Source organism: Xenopus laevis, chromosome 3L, assembly GCF_017654675.1.
Source record: "Xenopus laevis strain J_2021 chromosome 3L, Xenopus_laevis_v10.1, whole genome shotgun sequence".
NCBI classification, from domain to species: domain Eukaryota; kingdom Metazoa; phylum Chordata; class Amphibia; order Anura; family Pipidae; genus Xenopus; species Xenopus laevis.
The window spans coordinates 64,110,122-64,129,540 of record NC_054375.1 but is presented as its reverse complement, the minus strand read 5'-3'; the positions used below and the strand labels follow the sequence as shown (position 1 = coordinate 64,129,540).

General features: G+C 35.3%; 1 protein-coding gene across 5 annotated transcripts in view; it reads right to left on the bottom strand.

Moving 5' to 3' along the window:
- The window catches only part of LOC108711074 (SLIT-ROBO Rho GTPase-activating protein 1), a 106,531-nt gene that overhangs the window by 35,993 nt on the left and 51,119 nt on the right, over nt 1-19,419 (bottom strand). For all 5 annotated transcript variants that reach the window (XR_005966282.1, XM_018252407.2, XM_018252408.2 and 2 more), the window contains exons 4-11: nt 14,553-14,615; nt 11,318-11,500; nt 10,846-10,974; nt 4,851-5,072; nt 3,567-3,668; nt 2,706-2,903; nt 2,533-2,626; nt 1,125-1,152 (exon numbers count right to left, since the gene is read on the bottom strand). Coding sequence is in view for 4 of the 5 variants with exons in the window: in XM_018252407.2 (XP_018107896.1) it covers nt 1,125-1,152; nt 2,533-2,626; nt 2,706-2,903; nt 3,567-3,668; nt 4,851-5,072; nt 10,846-10,974; nt 11,318-11,500; nt 14,553-14,615 (1,019 nt within the window). In the remaining variant the exon portion in view is untranslated. The remainder of the gene's footprint in view (nt 1-1,124; nt 1,153-2,532; nt 2,627-2,705; nt 2,904-3,566; nt 3,669-4,850; nt 5,073-10,845; nt 10,975-11,317; nt 11,501-14,552; nt 14,616-19,419) is intronic.

Here is a 19,419-nt window from a genome sequence, read left to right as displayed (position 1 = left end):
AGAACCGGAGTCAGATTGTAAAAGGTTAAAATGCTTACATTATATTCTTCTCCATAATTAACAACCAAGGCCTGACGCGTTTCGTTTTCCTAGATACTCATACAAGCCCAGCTTTCAGGTCAAATAGGAAGAGACATGGGGTGAACATTTATTTTATAGCTTTGATATTCTTGAAGACATTCATGAATGGCTATTTTCATATAACTGTACTCTTGTTTTGACCTGAAATGGGGGCATGCACCATAAAAGTCCAGAAACCAATATCCTTAATAAAGTAGAACCTTAATGTTATGTTTCCCAGGGGACAGCATCAAATGTGTAAATTCTAGGAAAACATTAAATCCGAAGGGGGGGGAAGCTTCTTGCTTGTGATTGATTCAATCCCAATGATATTAATTCACCATCAGATGGTTGGATTATATCATAATGATGAGGTCACAGAAATCTATAAAGCCTATAGGTTTAAATGTTTATCTTCCTAAGTATATGTAGGATGTACAAAATATTATAACAATATACTGTTCATCAACTCAAGACTAGCTTATTATTCTCTTTGACATGCTATGTAATGTCTGAAACACAATATTTGAATCAATAAGAAGCATATTAAATATCCTGATAATGAAAGGGTACTGTCATTTTGAGAAGCTAAAATGAACTGGAGCAGTGGTAGGATTCCCAGAAGGCCTAGTGATATCAATGATTCAAGTCTAGGAGGTGACCATATTTTTAAATATAACCTACTGGACGGAATTACAAATTATGATGCGGAAACAAAATGTTTTTTTCTGATTTTGGGAGATATAGTATTAGAACCACTAACATCTCACAGGTTAGAAATCTTTGTAACATGATATACATAACAAATTCTTAAAATAGCTAATTCAATGCTGGGGACATACAATTCTATTATTACATAAAAGAAATCTGCAAGTTTGACAAGAAAATGATCACAGCAACTAGAGAATACGGTTAGGTTCTCTTATCACACAAAGTACATTATCTTTCATTTGTAATACCACAAATTGTGTGATTGTACTACATAACTCACAAGTAAAATGTATCAGGACCAGTTCAACAAAGGGTTTTGATAACATGAATGGTATTAAGGAGCAAAGTCTTACCTAGTTGTCATGTATTCTGCTCTGTGACCTGTGACAAAAATCAAAGTATAGGATTTTAAACAACAAATTCTCAGACCATGCTTAGAAGTACAATAGATACTGTGCAGCATATGTGCTGTGCATGATTAGCAGCTACATGCATATAATGCATATATCAAAGGAGACCTTCTCACTGAGAACTCGAAGAACATACAACATAACTTGTTATATTAAAATGCAAATAATGTGTAGGTATGCATTGAACCAGATTCAAATACATTTTGGTGGAAAACAACAATCATTGATATTACAATTTTGGTTTATACCTAATATTACAGCAGGGTGGTGAGAATTTCAAAGTTTGCCTCTATCTTTTAAAAATGAATGTAGAACATTTGATCAATCAGTGCTTATGTAACTGCGCAGAAACACATGAGTTGTTTGTTTTAGGAAAATCAATGTAATCCCTGCAGCAGCAAGCATAACACTGATTTTCACAGATCCATTGATATCTTAATGTGATTTAGTGAACTATAAAGATAATTTCACATTCAATCTCATTTTAGAATTTATAGAACAAAAGGATTATGAACACAAACGTCTGTGGCAGAAATGTGTGAAAAAGCAACCCAAAGAGGCTGCAGCCCTTCTGTCTGACTAGTGATTGGTTTGTAAAGAGAATTACATACCCCTGTTTCCACGATTCAGTGTAATGTTTTCTTTCTGGTTCAACTGTATTCAATTTTTCAGGGTATAATATACACATTATCCTAACATTCATTTTTTTATGGTTACTAGATGCTACCAGTTGCTTACAAAAAGTTTATTTTATGTCCCTCCCACACCATAATAATGTAAGACTAATGTCATCATCAAAAAAAAAATGTGTTCATAAAATGATTTTGTGGATGAAAGCCAGCATATGAAATTTTCTGGTATTCTGTGCAGAAAATATATGTAGAAATATACAGAATATATAATCTAAGATTCATAAAAATATTGTGAAACAAATACTTTTAAATAGTAATTAGCGAGTTCCTCAGTTATAATTAGTGCTTAAAAGGTACCATGTGACTCATTAAAGGTTGTGTATTAAAAGTCCACAGACCCTAGTGGGTGTGTGGGTTGTATGAATGCAGTAGGCAATACAAACTGTAAGATCTTCTACAGTGGAGACAAGTGAGTGATTAAAGCAGTAGTATAACTACCGGTACTTCATATTAAGATCATTTTCATACTAACTTCATCCTTATCTACTAAAATCATAAATATCCCCCTGCATGTCATAATTTGATTTGCAAACCAGATTTGTTCCAGTTATTGTAATAATCACTGAATCTGCCTATTAAACATTAGCTACAGGGATAACAACCTTTCGTGCCTACCAAAGGTCTACAATCGTTTAGCAATGGAGAATCCCCTTGCTTACCTCCTCTTCCCTCCCCGAGAGTTCTCTGAAGTAAATCATGCTTAGCTTGAAGTTTTGTGATGAGATTGCTTCCTTCTAAATGTTCCCTAAACTTCTGCAAGAAAAGAAGGGGTGACATCAGCACTACCCTGGTAAAAAGCCATAAACAACTATCACATGTCAGATGAACTTACCATGAAATAAAACTGCTCTGTCTCTTGTTGGTTTGCTCGCCTCTTGGCTATGCTTGGTTTACTTAAGTACGTTTCAGACACTGTAGATTTTACAGACTCAGTGGACCGACTGTGTTGAAAACATTCAGATACATCATAGTCCTCGATGGTAACCATATCTTGAATGGTCTGTTGAGTGGCTTCTGTTGTTTTCTTCACCTAAAAGAACAAACCCTCACCACATTATTAGAGTATAACAACTAAGCAGCTTACACAAATTCAGATATAGTTTTAAAATATAATTCTTTATGGAGACTTAGGGTATATAATAAATTTTACTTGTCACTTCTGGTAAAAATGTATTATTAGAATTTAAAAAAGACAACATTTTTTTTAATAGTCAAAGCAATCTGGCCATGGCTAGAAAATGAGCAGTTAATTATTCCATGCCAGTTGAGCAGAAAAAACAATAAAATCCAGGCTGGTAACAAGAATAAAGGATATCATTTTGCCTTCAATCAAGATGCAGAGAAGAACAAATTCAGGAAAATCTGCCAGGTGAAGAAATACCTAGATTTTCTATTTTTCTGAGCTAGATACCCCACAGAAAGATCATTTAACTTACCTGTTATAAAGCTGACATGTTGATTGATATATACCTACATCAGTGATAACAAATAAAATGCCCCAAGCAGTTCCAAACAGTAACTCCCAACATCCTTACCCAGATAACGGCTGAATATATTGTTATGTATTTGTTATGCTATTTGGAGGGGCTTGAGTAAGTTTGACAACTGAATGAAATGACCATCAAAACTTCACAAAAAAAGATATAAATACACAAACAAAACTTCACATGCAACAAAAATACATCATGGTTACCTCTTCATTTTCTATATTTAATGTCGCCAGTCTAGACTGAAGCTGCTGATAGCGCAGAATAAGTTCTCCCTGCAGTGGCTGCTGAGCGCTAACCTGGCAAACCTTTGAAGAAATAAAAATACAGATATTGGCACTCCAATAATAAAGATATCTGAAAAAAATGCTACGTGAGGTACAAGCAACCCAAAAATACTCCCCAAACAGAGTAACCAATAAGCACAGTATTTATACCTGACTTGCACTCTCAGACAAACTACAAAGACAAGGTGGTATCACAAAAAAGAATTTCTTTATATCTGAAGACAGTACATTACCTATCAAGCAAAAATATATTTTTTCAAATATATATATATATATATATATATATATATATAGATATATATATATATATATATATATATATATATATAGATATATATATATATATATATATAGGTATCATCAGATATAAATACATACATATAGTTGTATGATTAAGGCAAAAAAACAACAAGAAGCTGATCACTTGCGAGTAATGAGAATAGCCCCAACGTTTCGGCGTAATAGCCTTTGTCAAGGGGAATTCTGATGCTCAGAAACACAAACTGACTTACAACAGCAATAGGTTTAATGAACAGTCTCACTAAAATTTGTTATCTCTCTTTTTTGTGACTTCTGGATGGAGCAATTATGTTTAGGGTCTTCTGAATGATTCATATCACTGTAACTTGCTGGTGGCTTATACAGAACTATATACTAGACATGTGTACATGTTTGTTTCTGTGTAGATCTGTTTTAAGGATACCACACTTTAACCCTTTCACTGGCAGCAATCAGAACCTCTCCAGCAACATGCATTGGCTAGCAATGTGTTTCTTATAAATTTAAATGGAACATGGAAACATATAATCTATGTTGTATATGATAGTACTGGCCTGTGGCCCCTAGCGCTGTGGTTAACACTTTGTGCCACATGAAAGTATATGGTGTGTGGTACAGACTGAAGTCAGACAGACTAGTGGAAGATGTGCTTGCGGTCTTGCACCCCTTACTGCTCTGCACTTCCCTCAGTCAGTCAAAAATGAGCCCTATGGTCTTTCTTCCTTCTAAGAAGTATACATTTGTGAAGTGTAAAGTATTTTGGAAGAGTTCTAACTACCGTTCAAAACATTGGCTATGATGGAAGACCTACTTGAAGAGTGTGAGGGAAGGATTTTCAATAAAGGGTATATTACTTTTCAATACAGAAATATAGGAGAGTAAACAAAAATCCATCTGCTTTTACGCTTTGTTTTGTGGAGTTACCTCATCACCAAGATGTGGCTGAAATTCAAATTTCATTGGTGGACAAAAGGCAGTAGGGTACATCTCCATAAATCTTTGCTTATCATTCCTTGGCTCCAAATTGTCTACCGCATTCTCTATAATGTCCAGTCCTTCGTGTCGAGACGTTTCAAGGTTGTATTCAGCGGAGAGATATGTTCTCAAAGCCCGGTTTAAGCTTGCATGGTAGCCAAGGTCACAACACTGCAAACATGAAAATGCATAAGCACCAAACATGTGAATGACTGATCCCAGTTACATACTTTCAGTAACACTTGTATGCAATTAATCCCAGACATGGGATCCATTAACCTGAAACATATTATCCATAAAGCTCAGAATTATGGATGGCAACCTCTCATAGACTCCATACATTCAAATAATAAATTATTTAATTTTTCTCTGTAATAATAAAACAGTACCTTGTACTTGATCCTAACTCAGATATAATTAATCCTTATTGGAGGCAAAACAATGCTTTTGGTTTTATTTAATCTTTAAAAAGATTTTTAGAAGACTTAAGACATGGTGATGCAAATTATGGAAATTGCAGAAAACTTCAGGTCCAGTGCATTTATAAAAAGAAGATAAAGGTGTAAATTTAGCAGCATATGTTGTAACTCCACAGAGTTACAACCCTCTAAATCATTTTCGTCAACTGCAAAGGAGTAAAGATTTTAACTCCCCTCCCCCCACTCTGGAATCAGACATTTAAGTATGGAAACGAAACAATTTTGGGATTTATTAATAAAGAGGACAAATTCACTTGAATCAGATCAATTTCATAGGAAAACACATCTACGGTTGATTCTGAACTGCCTGTTCTTTTGGGGGTGATTGATATTCAGTAGTCAAATAATGACGAATTCAGGTTAATTTGGTCAATTCAATAAAAATTCTAGAAAAGACTAATTGATTAGGAATAGGAATTGAGAAGCTAAGCTTAGGGGTCGTCATAAATTATCAAGCAGAAAATGAGGTTTGTCTGTAATATAAGCTGATGCTACAGGGCTGATTATTAAATTCTGATGCTAATTGCACTGGTTTATGTGCTGTTGTGAAGTATTTATCTGTATTAATTACTAATCAGCCTTATATTGTGACATTTCTATTCTGTATATTGTGAGTGGGTCCATAAGCCTTAGTAAGTGAGAACAGCTCAGAGCATGTGCAGTGAATCAGCAGAAAAGAAGACGGGGAGCTGCTGGGGCATCTTTGGAGACACAGATCTTCCATGATCTTCCCTGCTAAAGGGCTGTGGTTGCCTTGGGCTGGTACAGAAGCACAAAACACAATATACAAAATTTCTAGCTACTTCTTTAGTTAGGCTTTAGTTCCCCTTGAAAGACACTTGCGTCTAAAGATGCTTGTACCTCCTGATAGTTGTGCTCAGCATTAGTACTTCTGTACTTCCTCCTCTTGGAATCAAGTGCAGTGCACCTATAGAAACAGAGAAACCCTGGAGCTACCCTCACCCTTAAAGTCAAGTAACATGCTAAACTTGCTGGATAGTGGGTAGAAAACATGCCAACTTGCGACTGAAATTGCACATTTAACACCGCAGCTGCAGCCTTCCCTGATACTGTTATTGCAGTTCAATACTCTGGGGTTGCTTTATGGATTGACATGTTGGTTTGTACAATATAAAAAGTAGGGATGCACCGAATCCACTATTTTGGATACGGCCGAACCCCTGATTCATTTGTGAAATATTAACGAATACAGAACCAAATCCAAATTTGCATATGCAAATTAGGGGTGGGAAGGGTAAAACATTTTTTACTTCCTTGTTTTGTGACAAAAAGTCACATGATTTCCCTCCCGCCCCTAATTTGAATATGCAAATTAGGATTCGGTTTGGCCGGGCACAAGGATTGAAGAAGGAATCCAAATCCTGCTGAAAAAGGCAGAATTCTGGCCTCGGTGCATCCCTACTGAAAAGCCTAGCATATTCTGCCAGGAAAACAACAGGAACTGAGCCTAAAACCACTTGAGCATTTCTGTAATGGATTTGATGTAAAATATAATTTTCCCCTGCAACCAAAAGTAGAAGCTCCAAATAATATAATTTACAAAAAAACAAAAGCTATATTTATGCAACACAGCCCTCTTTGCTGGAGACCATAAACTTCTAGTACATTGCCCTGTCTCTGTAAATATATTATGTAGATTTTATCTGTATATTGCCCAGGAAGATTCTGATTAAATTATCGGTACTATGTTTGCATATAAATCGGTCTAAATTTAAAATATTAATTCAGTAAACGGAGATCTATGTCGTTGCTGGACAATCAGAAGGAGAAATATGGCAGGAGTTTGGCTAATCTGTCTTTTCCAGCTAACTGCACACAGTGGAGCAACTCCAAGTGCAGCACTTTCTTATGAAACAGGCAACTAAGAACCTAACTAAAAAAGGTCTCAAGCAGATCTGAATAGTGAATGTTAGCCAAAATAAATGGAAGACAAACCATACCTTAAAGTAGCGTGTATTTTTCCTTAAAACACGCACAAATATATATTTTATATATATTTATATATATAAAATCATAGTTTGATATCGAGTTCATTTTAATTAGGAGAGGAAAATGTCTTCAGAAAACTGGAAAAAAAATCTGATTGGTGCATTAACATATCACATGCAGATTTTGAGATGTTTGACCTATTGTGGTAAGATATTTTTATTCTTTTGGGTACTGAGATTATGAACATGCTTAGATCTCCAGTATCAAATCTATCATTTTTTTCTCTCTTGGTTCGTTTTGGAGACATGCAGGCACATTATTAGAGACCGTGATGAGTCACAGGATTTGCAGATTACTCAGCTTGGCTCCCAACACATCATTAATCATCAAAAAATCTGAAACTTTTTTATATAGTCATGCCTCCTGTATTTTATGCTTACACAGAACACACCTGCACTTGTGTGGTCTGTCCTGAGCCTGGTATGGCACTAGTATGCTCTGGGCTGTGCATCAGTGTGCATTTTTTGAGTCCCAATTCTTCCCTTTTCTTGTATCAGAGTTAGAGGGGCTAACCTGTTTTTACAGTGATCCATCTCTCAAAATAAAGCAAACCATAATGAAAATAATTTTTTGATTGAAGTTGTGCTCACAAATAGCTCAAAATTAGTAGAGGGTTAGGGTAGGGTTCCCTGTAAGTATTCTGGCAAATCTTTTTGGAAACATTCTCAATTGAAGCAGTGTAATATACATGCATGCCCCGCAGCCCAGCCTTGTGACACTTATGATGATGTCACTTTAACTTATCATAACCCCTATAACTAGTGGCTTGCTAATAAGTGTGCAGTTAGTTTCACAGATACAATTACATTCAAGATCTAGGCAGAGAAGAATACCTGCTGTTTAAAATAAAATATAAACTTTCAAAGGCCCTGGGGTTGTTGTAAGCATGGGCATCTGAGGCACCTGAACCTTGTAGATAAGTGCAGAGCACAGAGCCTGTCCTTTCCTCCCATCCTGAATACAGTGCCACTGAATGCAAGCAGCACGGCATTCATGAAGGTATGGGAGGTCCTTGTGCACCATTTTGGGGCACAAAGAGCATGCAGCTGCCAGCATTACCCTGTTTGGAAGGGTGCAAAGAATGAAAAACATGGCTGCATGTGCCTGGTTTTCTGCATTTTGAAACAAATATATTGTTTTAATAAAAAAGGGTATTATTTCTGATGGAGAGGAATGCACATTTATTTATTTATTGTGTTTGCTGGGAAAGATCCTGGGGTACAAAGCACAACCTGAAATAACACGTGAAATAGAAGGCATGGTGGCAAACAAAGCATGTGGTGTTGAATCAGAGTAATGGTTAAACACATCAGGTAATAATTAGGGAAGCACATTATCTCATAGTTATAATTCTATGAAAATCTAAAAAAAGTTACTTTTTGACTATTTCCTGACAACAACAGTAAAATAGAGATTTTACCACAAGTATTTAAACAAGTTATGGTATTTTCTGTCCCACAATATACAAGACAGAACTTGCTGTTCATTGAATACATAGTGCCAAAGTTCTGCCTTTGGCGTTCCACATAATTGTTGTCTTTCTTCAGAGCAACTTTGTACAAAATAAATTCTCTCCTATTTAGTAAACTCTTACCAACTCTTATGCATGGTATCTGTGGTGGTGTAACATGCAAAATCATTTTAAGATACAAATCATGCAAAAAAACAAAACCAAAAAGTAATCTTATGCAGTTTCTATAACAGTATTAAAGCAAACCAGTCACCTACACATAAAAAGCGATATAATAAAAGTAATTTGCAAATTAAACATGGAACCCAATTCTTTTTTTTTCATTAAAACATTCATCTCCTTTATAAAGGTGTTTAAATGTTTGAGCTGTCAATCATATATTGCCTGTCCCGCCTCTATTCCTGAGGCATTGAGGTGGGGCAGTCAATTACTTTCACTTTCCTTCAAAAGTCCCTAGATGTTACTGCACTTCTCACATTCCCTCTCCCTCCTAAAGCTCTATAATTGTGTAGGCCACTGTCTATGGGCAATAGGTCCCCCATTCTAGTGCATACACAAGATTTTGGGGTGCTACACAACTTATTCTACACAACAGTGTCCACAAAATTGCTACTGCCTGTGTAAATTTTATTTTGCTCAACTAACATGATAGAAAATAATTTGGAATTATTTCCTAGGGTGGCAGGTCCCCTTTTACTCATCGTTTCTACATGTAAGCAGGGGTAGAGTTTTTCCTTCACCCAATGTGTTTCAATCCAATCAAAGTGGACACACCATCTTATAGACATGTTTAGATTCCTTTAGGTTTACGAAGATCAAGCAAAAACTGCCTTGATCTCTGAGTGCAGAATTTTAATCAACAGTTCATTAAAGACAAGCAAACACTGCACAGTAAAACTAAGAACAGACAGAGAGGTGAACAAAAATGTATATTTATAAACCTTATTCGACACATTATTCTACCCAAAAAAAAAAAAAGACATATGATAATAAGCTCTTGGAATGACCCGAGTGATTAAACCCTCCAGAATCTTCTAAAACAAGCTATTAATAAAAGTGGTTTACACAGAAGAATGGTTGTTATGATCTGAATGGCTGATTGTTAGAGGACAACACATTCACAGGAACTTCAGTGACTGGTTCACAGACATTGCTTTCTGATCCAATGTTTTGCACTGCACTGTATCAAAGCTTTCAACTGAAACACTTAGAAGAAGAAAAAAGTGCTGAGCTACTAAAATATAATAGGATACAGTGTATGGAAGTTTAGGCAGCTTGTCTCTAGGGAACAGGGATTGAAGCCTGGAATCAGTTCCCATTTTGTGCAGCTCAATGATCAACTGATTTCATTGCAGGAAGGACTCGCTGCATAGTGTCAAATACAGGAAAGCTTTCCAGAATACATATGTACACAGTATAAAATTCACGATTCAAGGTGGATTCATAATAAATTAAGACACATTGCATACATCACAGAAACCTCTGAATTCTGCATCAGAATGGATTATAATAATTAGCATCAGATATTATGAGAGATGAAATCTCACTTTCTGTTGTTTTCATGAATTCTGACAAAACCCTAAGCTTAGAATGTTAGCATTAGCTGAGAAAGGCAAACATGTGCAGTGACATTGATGTTCTAGCAAGATCAGAAGTGTGGCTAATTCTGAAAGCACTGATCACTAATGTCATAGGGTTGCTGAGTCTATGGGCCGGTACAGTTTGTTATGTAAAACACAACATTTCCAGTCATATCGTTTTTATTTATCTTTTAATGCATCTAAGTCAGGTTTTCATTATTCTGTAGTTCGTGGAGTGCACTATATACTGTATTTCATCTGTTTATTATTTCAGATAAATTGATACCATTTTTTAGAGCCCCAAGTGTTTATTTTCATCTATAAGCGTCTCATTATTGTAATAAAAATATTTGGCCAACATACAAGACAGTCAAATAACAGAAATACAACGAGAAATAACTTACATCAATTAAATCCGAAAGGTCATGTATGTAATACTTGAAAACTGAAGCATTTGTGGCTTCCAGTGTTAATAAGTATTCATTTCGTGCTTTAATGGATTTTAACTTGTTCTCAGAGTATTTGGCTTGCCGCTGGAGAGGAAAAAGACATGATAAATAACACAAACATTTGTAGAGTGTGCACATGCCATTTACCATACAGAAAAGCTTGAAGGGCTGTCTGCTCTTCTGCTACCAACATAATGAAATCATTTACTGCATTACATGAACATATGCCTCTATGGTAATTTATTCTCTGAAGGCCATTTCATTATGTAGGGCAGGCTATATAAATCACTCATAGCCAGGACACTTACTGCATAGCTGAGCAGTGTTATTGTACATGTACATAGTCCTCTCGGACACTCAGAACTTTTGATTCAAATATGGTCTCACATAATAATTTATAATTATTTATAAATAAGACCAGACTTACTTTCTCCTTCATCTTCTCTATCTTCTTGACAGAACTCCGTCTTTGGTGCTTGTCCTCTAACCGTAAATGAAACACAGGGTCTGCTGATCTCCCTATCTGTTTCTCCTCTTGCTTTTCGGCTTCTTTCAGCTTACATTCAGCATTGAGGCTTTCTGCATGATACATGTGGTATGTTTTCATTACCTAAAAAAAATAGTGTATTTTTGGGTTAATGTAAAATAAGCTGTTTAGAGCAGGGTCACTTATCATTAACACTATGTACTACATAGTACTAAGTCTCTGTAAAAACTATGCAGTTAGAATAACCCTAAAGCATGTACACTAAAGTCTTACTACTTGGTAATCACTAAGACTAATAAAAGAGAGAGCTACATTAGACATGATCCAAATGATAGAAAAATATCCAAATTATCAAGAAAATACCAGGTGCCAAGCATTCTTCAGAACAGGTCCCGTACCAGTACACAATTAAATATATATAAAAAAAATATATATAATGTATAATTGGTTGTAACAAAGGAATACCATGTATAGGCCTTTTCATTCTAGGCTAGAAAAACAATACAAGTTCATTTACTTTTAATGAAAATATGGCCACCGAAAGGCCCTGCTTATTGTTGATTAACCATTTCAATGATGATGGCCAGCTCTTTGATCTTTGACACACGTGTGTTATGTAAACAAATTTGTGAACAGATCAAAGAGCCGAAATGTAGAATCCACTGTCATTTCCAGGACATGAGAAGAAGTGGGAAACATTATCAACATCATATTGTACAACAGAATGTATAACAACAATGTACAATGATCTACCCCATGAACTACATTATAACAGATCTGTGGAGTCATAAGGAATTTTGGGTATCTGGAGCTGGAGTCGCCAAAAATGTACAGACAATGAAAATTTATGTGAAATTTGCAATGAAATTGAAATACAGGTACTGAAAAAAATCAAATCAGATTTTAGAGGTTCTATGAAGGAGGATGTAGCAGAAGCCATTCTGATTCTAAAGACAATACTTTTGTATTATGGATTGTATTTAACAACTATTCTACAGATATATGCCAGGTTAAATTAATATATTTGCTTTAGGTTTTCCAATTGTTTTTTATGTAGCTTAACTTTGACTTTGGTTTACATAGTTACATACTGTAGTTAAATCATGTTGAAAAAAGACAAAGTCCATCAAGTTCAACCCCTCCAAATGAAAACCCAGCATCCATACACACACCCGTCCCTACTTTCACATAAATTCTATATACCCATACCTATACTAACTATAGAGTTTAGTATCACAATAGCCTTTGATATTATGTCTGTCCAAAAAATCATCCAAGCCATTCTTAAAGGCATTAACAGAATCAGCCATCACAACATCAACCGGCAGTGCATTCCACAACCTCACTGTCCTCACTGTGAAGAACCCCCTACGTTGCTTCAAATGAAAGTTCTTTTCTTCTAGTCTAAAGGAGTAGCCTCTGGTATGGTGATCCTCTTTATGGGTATAAAGGTCCCCTGCTATTTGTCTATAATGTCCTCTAATGTCCTCACGCAAGCCTTTTTTCCCCAGAGAAAACAACTCCAACCTTGGCAGTCTACCCTCATAATTTAAGTCTTTCATCCCTCTCTGCACTCTCTCCAACTCATTTATATCCCTCTTAAGGACTGGAGTCCAAAACTGCACTGCATACTCCAGATGAGGCCTTACCAGGGACCTATAAAGAGGCATAATTATGTTTTCATCCCTTGAGTTAATGCCCTTTTTAATGCAAGACAGAACTTTTATTTGCTTTAGTAGCCACAGAATGACACTGCCCAGAATTGGAATATGTGTTATCTACAAAAACCCCTAGACCTTCTCATTTCCTGAAACTCCCAACACACTGCCATTTCCTGTATAACTTGCATTCATATTAGTTTTGCCAAAGTGCATAACCTTGCATTTCTCAACATTGAACCTCATTTTCCAGTTTGCTGCCCAGTTTTCCAACTTAGACAAATCACTCTGCAAAGTGGCAGCATCCTGAGTGGAACCTATAGTTCTGCACAATTTAGTATCATCTGCAAAAATAGAAACAGTACTTTCAATGCCCACCTCCAGGTCATTAATAAACAAGTTGAAAAGCAAAGGACCTAGTACAGAGCCCTGCGGATGTGGTTTATATTTTTTAGCGTTGGCAGTGAAAAAGCCTTGTATGTTTTGTACTTAACTTCTTGCAATCAAAATGGAAAATACATTAGTATATTAAAGGAACAGTAACATCAAAAAATAAGTAATTAACATTTAATATAATGTTAGCATGCACTGGGAAAGCTGTGTGTTTACACAGGTTACATAACAAACAGATAAAACACCATTGTATTGGACAGGGCTTATCGGTCAAGTACTGGCACCCCAGGCACATTATAAACGTTGTGTGAGAAGCAATGGGTAATATAAGGAGAGAAGAAGATGGCGCCTGTGAACTCCGATGCATGAATCTGCAATGAGGGGTAAATAAAGAGTTAGGGGCATTTACCGAAGGTAACACCTAGGCTGGGGGAGCAGGGAGTAGAGTCTATGTAGGGTAGGGGGTAGGAGATTTTAATATAAAGGGTTTAGTTCTCCTTTAAAGCAGTATACATTAACTACAGTAAAGGGAAATGGGCAGGGACAACCAAGAACATTATATACAGTGAGAGGCAGTGGGAACCTACATTCTTAGCACATTATATACAGTAAGAGCAGTGGATACATTGTACACAGTGATTGGCAATGGGTACCTAAATAAACTTTTATTTAAACAATCTATTTTATTATTATTTTACTTTTATGATAGCTTTTAAAAACAGCAAGCTGATAGGGACTGTACACATATTTGCTAATTCTGCCTGCTGTAGGGTTGAACAAGATGAACAAGTTTTTTTGGCCTCACTCAAAATAGTTTATAAATGTTTAGTGGTACCACTAATCAAAACCTTAAATGAAGCTCTTTATGATGGGTGAGTCACCTCAAAATGTCAGACCCAGTGAAGAAGTGAAAAGAACATCTGTCCTATTTTGCCGTCAACTCATTTTCTAGTTCTTATCGGTTCATGATTTATGCAATGTTTGAGCAGCTTACTGTTTGAAGTCGTTATTTTGCTTTGCCATGCAAAGGCAAATAACCAGCAGTTACTTGAACCTTGCTGCATTCTTAGGCTTTAAAGAGGCTTTGAAAGAAGGAAAAAAATCGAATTATATGAGGTGCTTACCGTATACAGTTCATTGAGAACTTTCATTAGATCCTCATGTAGTTGAAATGCAATGTCTTTGCTCTACAATAAAAAGAAAAAAAAAAGTTAGATATGTTTGTGCCTCATACACATTTTTCAGCCAATTTTCAGAAACAGCACAGACCTCAACTCCATAAATGCAAGATTTAAATATTCTACTGGTTCTGAATTAACAGATTTATACAGCAAAATAATGTTAATGGCCTGGGGAAAAAAGTATCGCAATGGAAATCATCAAATGGAAATCAAAAATGCCACCTCCCATAGAGCACTTGATCCCAACAGAGATATAATTAATCCTTATTGGCAAAAAACAATCCTAGTGGGTTCTTTTAATGTTCAAATGATGTCAAATAGAACTTAGGTATGATGATCCAAATGACAGAAATATATAATATAATATATAATATTTATATAATATATATCTTCAACAGATCAATAGTTCTGTGGATCATGTGGATGATGTGCATGCCCAAGACCTCCTTTTTTTTTTTTTTTTTTTAAACTTTCTCCCTACATATTTTTTTTGACACTTTTATTAAGAAAATAAATTTTTTAAAGAATATTTTAGACATCAACTGTGTTATTGATTAAATACTGAAAGTGGTCAGTATTCCTCAAAGAAAGTATAGTGCAGAAAAAATAAATAAGCAAACAAAGCAGGAGTTCCGGATAAACACACTCCCTCCCTGTACAGATGCAAGTACAGTACTCAGATAGATTTGTGATTATTAAAAACATGCTGCTTTTATGCAAAGGACATATGCTGTACTATTAATAGATCCATTCAAACACTTACATAACTTAATAAATGTTGATGCCTGTTACCTGCCCACACACTTTATAAATAAGGCATGATGGAACTCTGGGTTCCAGCGTGACTTATTGTTTATAATGAATGCACATGAGTACAAAGAAAAACAATTTAATATCCACAAAACATGTAGTCAGTAAGGAGTTACAAAATGTCAATTAGATAATTACTTGCTTCTTTTTACGAACAGCTTATTTTTAGCCTGCTGTTACTGCTTCAAAAATCAATTTGATCGTACTTGCTAGCCTGTAGTTACATTTAGTTTGTAACATTGTGTACAGAATGTGGATATATATTATACCACAAGGGAGAAAGTCACGATCAAGCACTAAACAGACAACTGTACTATAACTTCCCTAATCATGAAGTCACTTGTTACCACTATATTATTCTCCTTCTAAATGGGGATGCAAATAAACATTTTGTTGTATGTTTAATAAAGAGTCGATAGTTAACATATCATACTTTGATTTCAGATTCATGTAATCAAAGTTAAGAAATACATATATATTAAGTGATATATGAGAAAATCTGAATATTTACAATAAAGAGGATTACTCTGTAGGTCTTCCTGTCCATTTATAAATATTTGTGGCTACACTAATATTATTATTGTTGTTACTATTATTTAACACTATAGCAACAATGTATTCCATGTGCTTTACAGAGGTTAAAGATCATTCATATCAGTCCCTGCCCCAGTTGAGGTTACAAACTAAGGGTCCCAATCTCATTCACACTAGGGGTAATTTTATTGGGAGCCAATGTAACAGGCCTGTATGTTTCTTAATTTAACCTGCATTGGCCAGTGCCGTGCTCTACTTGTGAGTGCAGTCACACCCCAGACAGAAGTGCTCTCCTCAATGAGTAGCCGCACTTACACCCACATTCAACCTCTGGGAAGCAATATCAATCTTTCACTTTTGTTTTCTTGCCACAAGATGTACTTTCACAATGGTACAACAGAATATCATCACTGCATTATTTATAAGCCTTTTTGCCATTTAAAGTTTTCTACAAATGTAGAAAAGTGACACCATGTTTTTGCTTCTCTAGACACGCCATAAAAATGAACACCTTTTATAGAAAAGACTCAAGACATTTATTTTATGAGATTAAATAAAATACTCTTGTAGCATCTTTATATGCGAGTAATGATTTGATTACAGTATGTTTGTACTTTAAGCACTGATTCAAATATCATCAATTACATTTTTCTGCAAAGTAGGAAAAGTCATTATGCATTGTCTTACTGAAGACATTATATTTGGAAAGGATTGAGCAGCAATGTATTTTAGCAAAAAGTTCCATCTCGCACGCTAAATACTTTCCACTTTCTGAGAATTTCTTAAAATGACTACAAAACATATTGACAAGTTTGTAGATTGTAAAATGAATCATATATAGTTACATGTAATAAATAAATAAAATATTCCAGTAGCACACCCATCTGGTGAAAGCAAATTTTATTCGTGCCACCAACCAGCCTGGTTAAAATTTGCTTTCACCAGATCGATGTGCTACTGGAATATTTAATTGTGGATGATTCTCTACCCTGTGCAGAGGGGACTACAGCTTTGCATTTGATGCTTCAAAAAGCGCAATTAAGTGTAAGTGTAGAACTGTTATTATTAATAGATAGTTACATGGTCACTATTAGATATCCCTCCATTTGATGTCCAGCATGGGCCATAGTCTAGCAGTGGAAATCAATACAGTACATTGATGCTCTCTGAGGCAAATAATGGAATGTTTGTGAGACACATTCACTGTATCAAAAGGGCCACCAAGTATTATGCACTATTAGTTAATTTTGCTTCACACTACCAAATTCACCCTGCATGTAAGTTGCCTTTCACAGAATGAAAGTCAACTTCCATGCAGCTTACTGCAGTTAGCATTCTAAGGATGAGAGATGTACTAGGACTTGTCATTGCCTCTCCTCCCCACCTATTGCCTACACAACACACCTTAATATCAACTTTTAGTATGATATATACCTATAGCAGATCAATAGTGATCTTTAGGTTTTAATTTTTTGTTTTTGTATTGTGCAACAGCCAAACTCAGAATTTAAACTGGTATTTGCTGAAACACCCTTGGAACCAGACAGAAGTTGGAAATGCACACGGGAGATTATTAGCAGAGGAATGGAAATAAAAAAAAAATATATATACACACACACACACACAATAAAAATAACAATAATGACATAAGCACTGTGCTCCATCCATACCTCTGTTTGCTGGAATTTTTCTGGGTGCATTGGCTCATGGAACACAATGAGGCTGAATTTTATCAATTTATAATTGTTATTTGTAATAGGGCTGCATTACCAGGTGACTGAATCCTGTGATGTGTTCAGTGTTTAAATAATCAGGTGAATTTGTGATGCCTCTGCAACATTAATTAATGCTGCCTGAGGTAAAAGCCCCAGTGGGCCTCGCACACCCCAGTCCAACCCTGCCCTGAAAAGGCATAGTGATGGATTTGTCATTTTAAAGTCAGGCAACATTGTGGATTAGGTCAGAGTACATCTAAAAATGGGCTATAGGGGTTTTGTTCTCCTTTAAAACAATAATAAAAAGATAAAGTAATGGTAAGTGAATGAATACATTTTCATTTGTGCATCCATATTCAGAACCCACTCTATGTCATATAACTGCTCATCACAGTCTTGATCAATGTTCCCTGTCATTCTGTGACATGCATGGAATGTGAAGTAACAATGTTATTTTGGTCCCTAGGTACCGTCTATCTATTTCACAAGCAGAATGAGGGAGCACCCTGAAACGACTAATTAGCATGGAAATTGAAAGTTGCATGCCTATTTCTATGCTTTTCTGATACAAAAGGTCATTCACTAGGCTGGATACGGTTTGCTTAAAAGCAATAAGAGGCAGATTTATTAAGCTTCGAGTTTTGTTTTCCACAAAAAAATCTGAGTTTTGGAGGTTAATTTTGAATTAAGTCGATTTTTGGGTTAAAACAACAAACATTTTTCGACTTTTCCGGTTGTTAAACCCAAACTCAATGATTAGAGTTTTCTTAAATTAGATACTATTCAAGTTGTGAGTTCTTTCGAGTTCAAAAAAAGCTCACATAACTCTAAAATTCGACCTTTGATAAATAACCCCCTAAATGTCCATTTCAATTGTGAAGATATAAATTGCCCATTTAATAGAATAAAATATAAGGATCAAATGGACAGAATTCACAATAAGTTATTTTTCTTCCACAAAGTTTTAGAACAAATGAAGATTTAGAGCTTGTGACATTTATGCTACATAGTCCTTTTTGTGCTTTTCATTTATTTTTTGGCAGCATTTCTGAGGGAACATGTAGAAAATGTGTATGGCATCACAAATGATGGTCTCCTAAAGATGTAAATATTTACCTTTAGATAGGATAATTAATAGAGTGAATCATCCACAACCTTTCACTAAAGACTTTTCTCATCAATTTTTATTGTTTGATCTAGTCAACTTTTTCCACAGACATATGTCATGCACCTTTCATGGCACATAAACAATGTATAAAAGCCAAATAAGTTGAAAGATCTACAAGCATTGCTAGTAGGGCCCCATTAAATGACATATTACTAAAAAATATAGTGGCACCAAGGTTCAGTTTACTTTGAACAGGGTTTATAGCCACTATAGTCACACAGCCGCTTCTTTTACAACCAAATCACAGTTTTATTTTTGACCCTGGTCTTACTGTAACAGTTGCCTAAAGAAATTAGTCACATTAATACAATAATTCTATATACAACATTGACCAGATTGAATTCTAATGAATGTTGTACTGACAAACATTGGCCATCAATATCTGCCCTTGAGAACTCAGCTTAGTAATTAGCACTTTTTTCTATTTTACAGTTACATAGTTAAATCAGGTTGAAAAAAGACAAAGTCCATCAAGTTCAATCCCTTCAAATAAAAACCCAGAATCCATACACACACCCCTCCATACCTTCACATAAATTCTATATACCCATATCTATACTGACTATAGAGTTTAGTATCACAA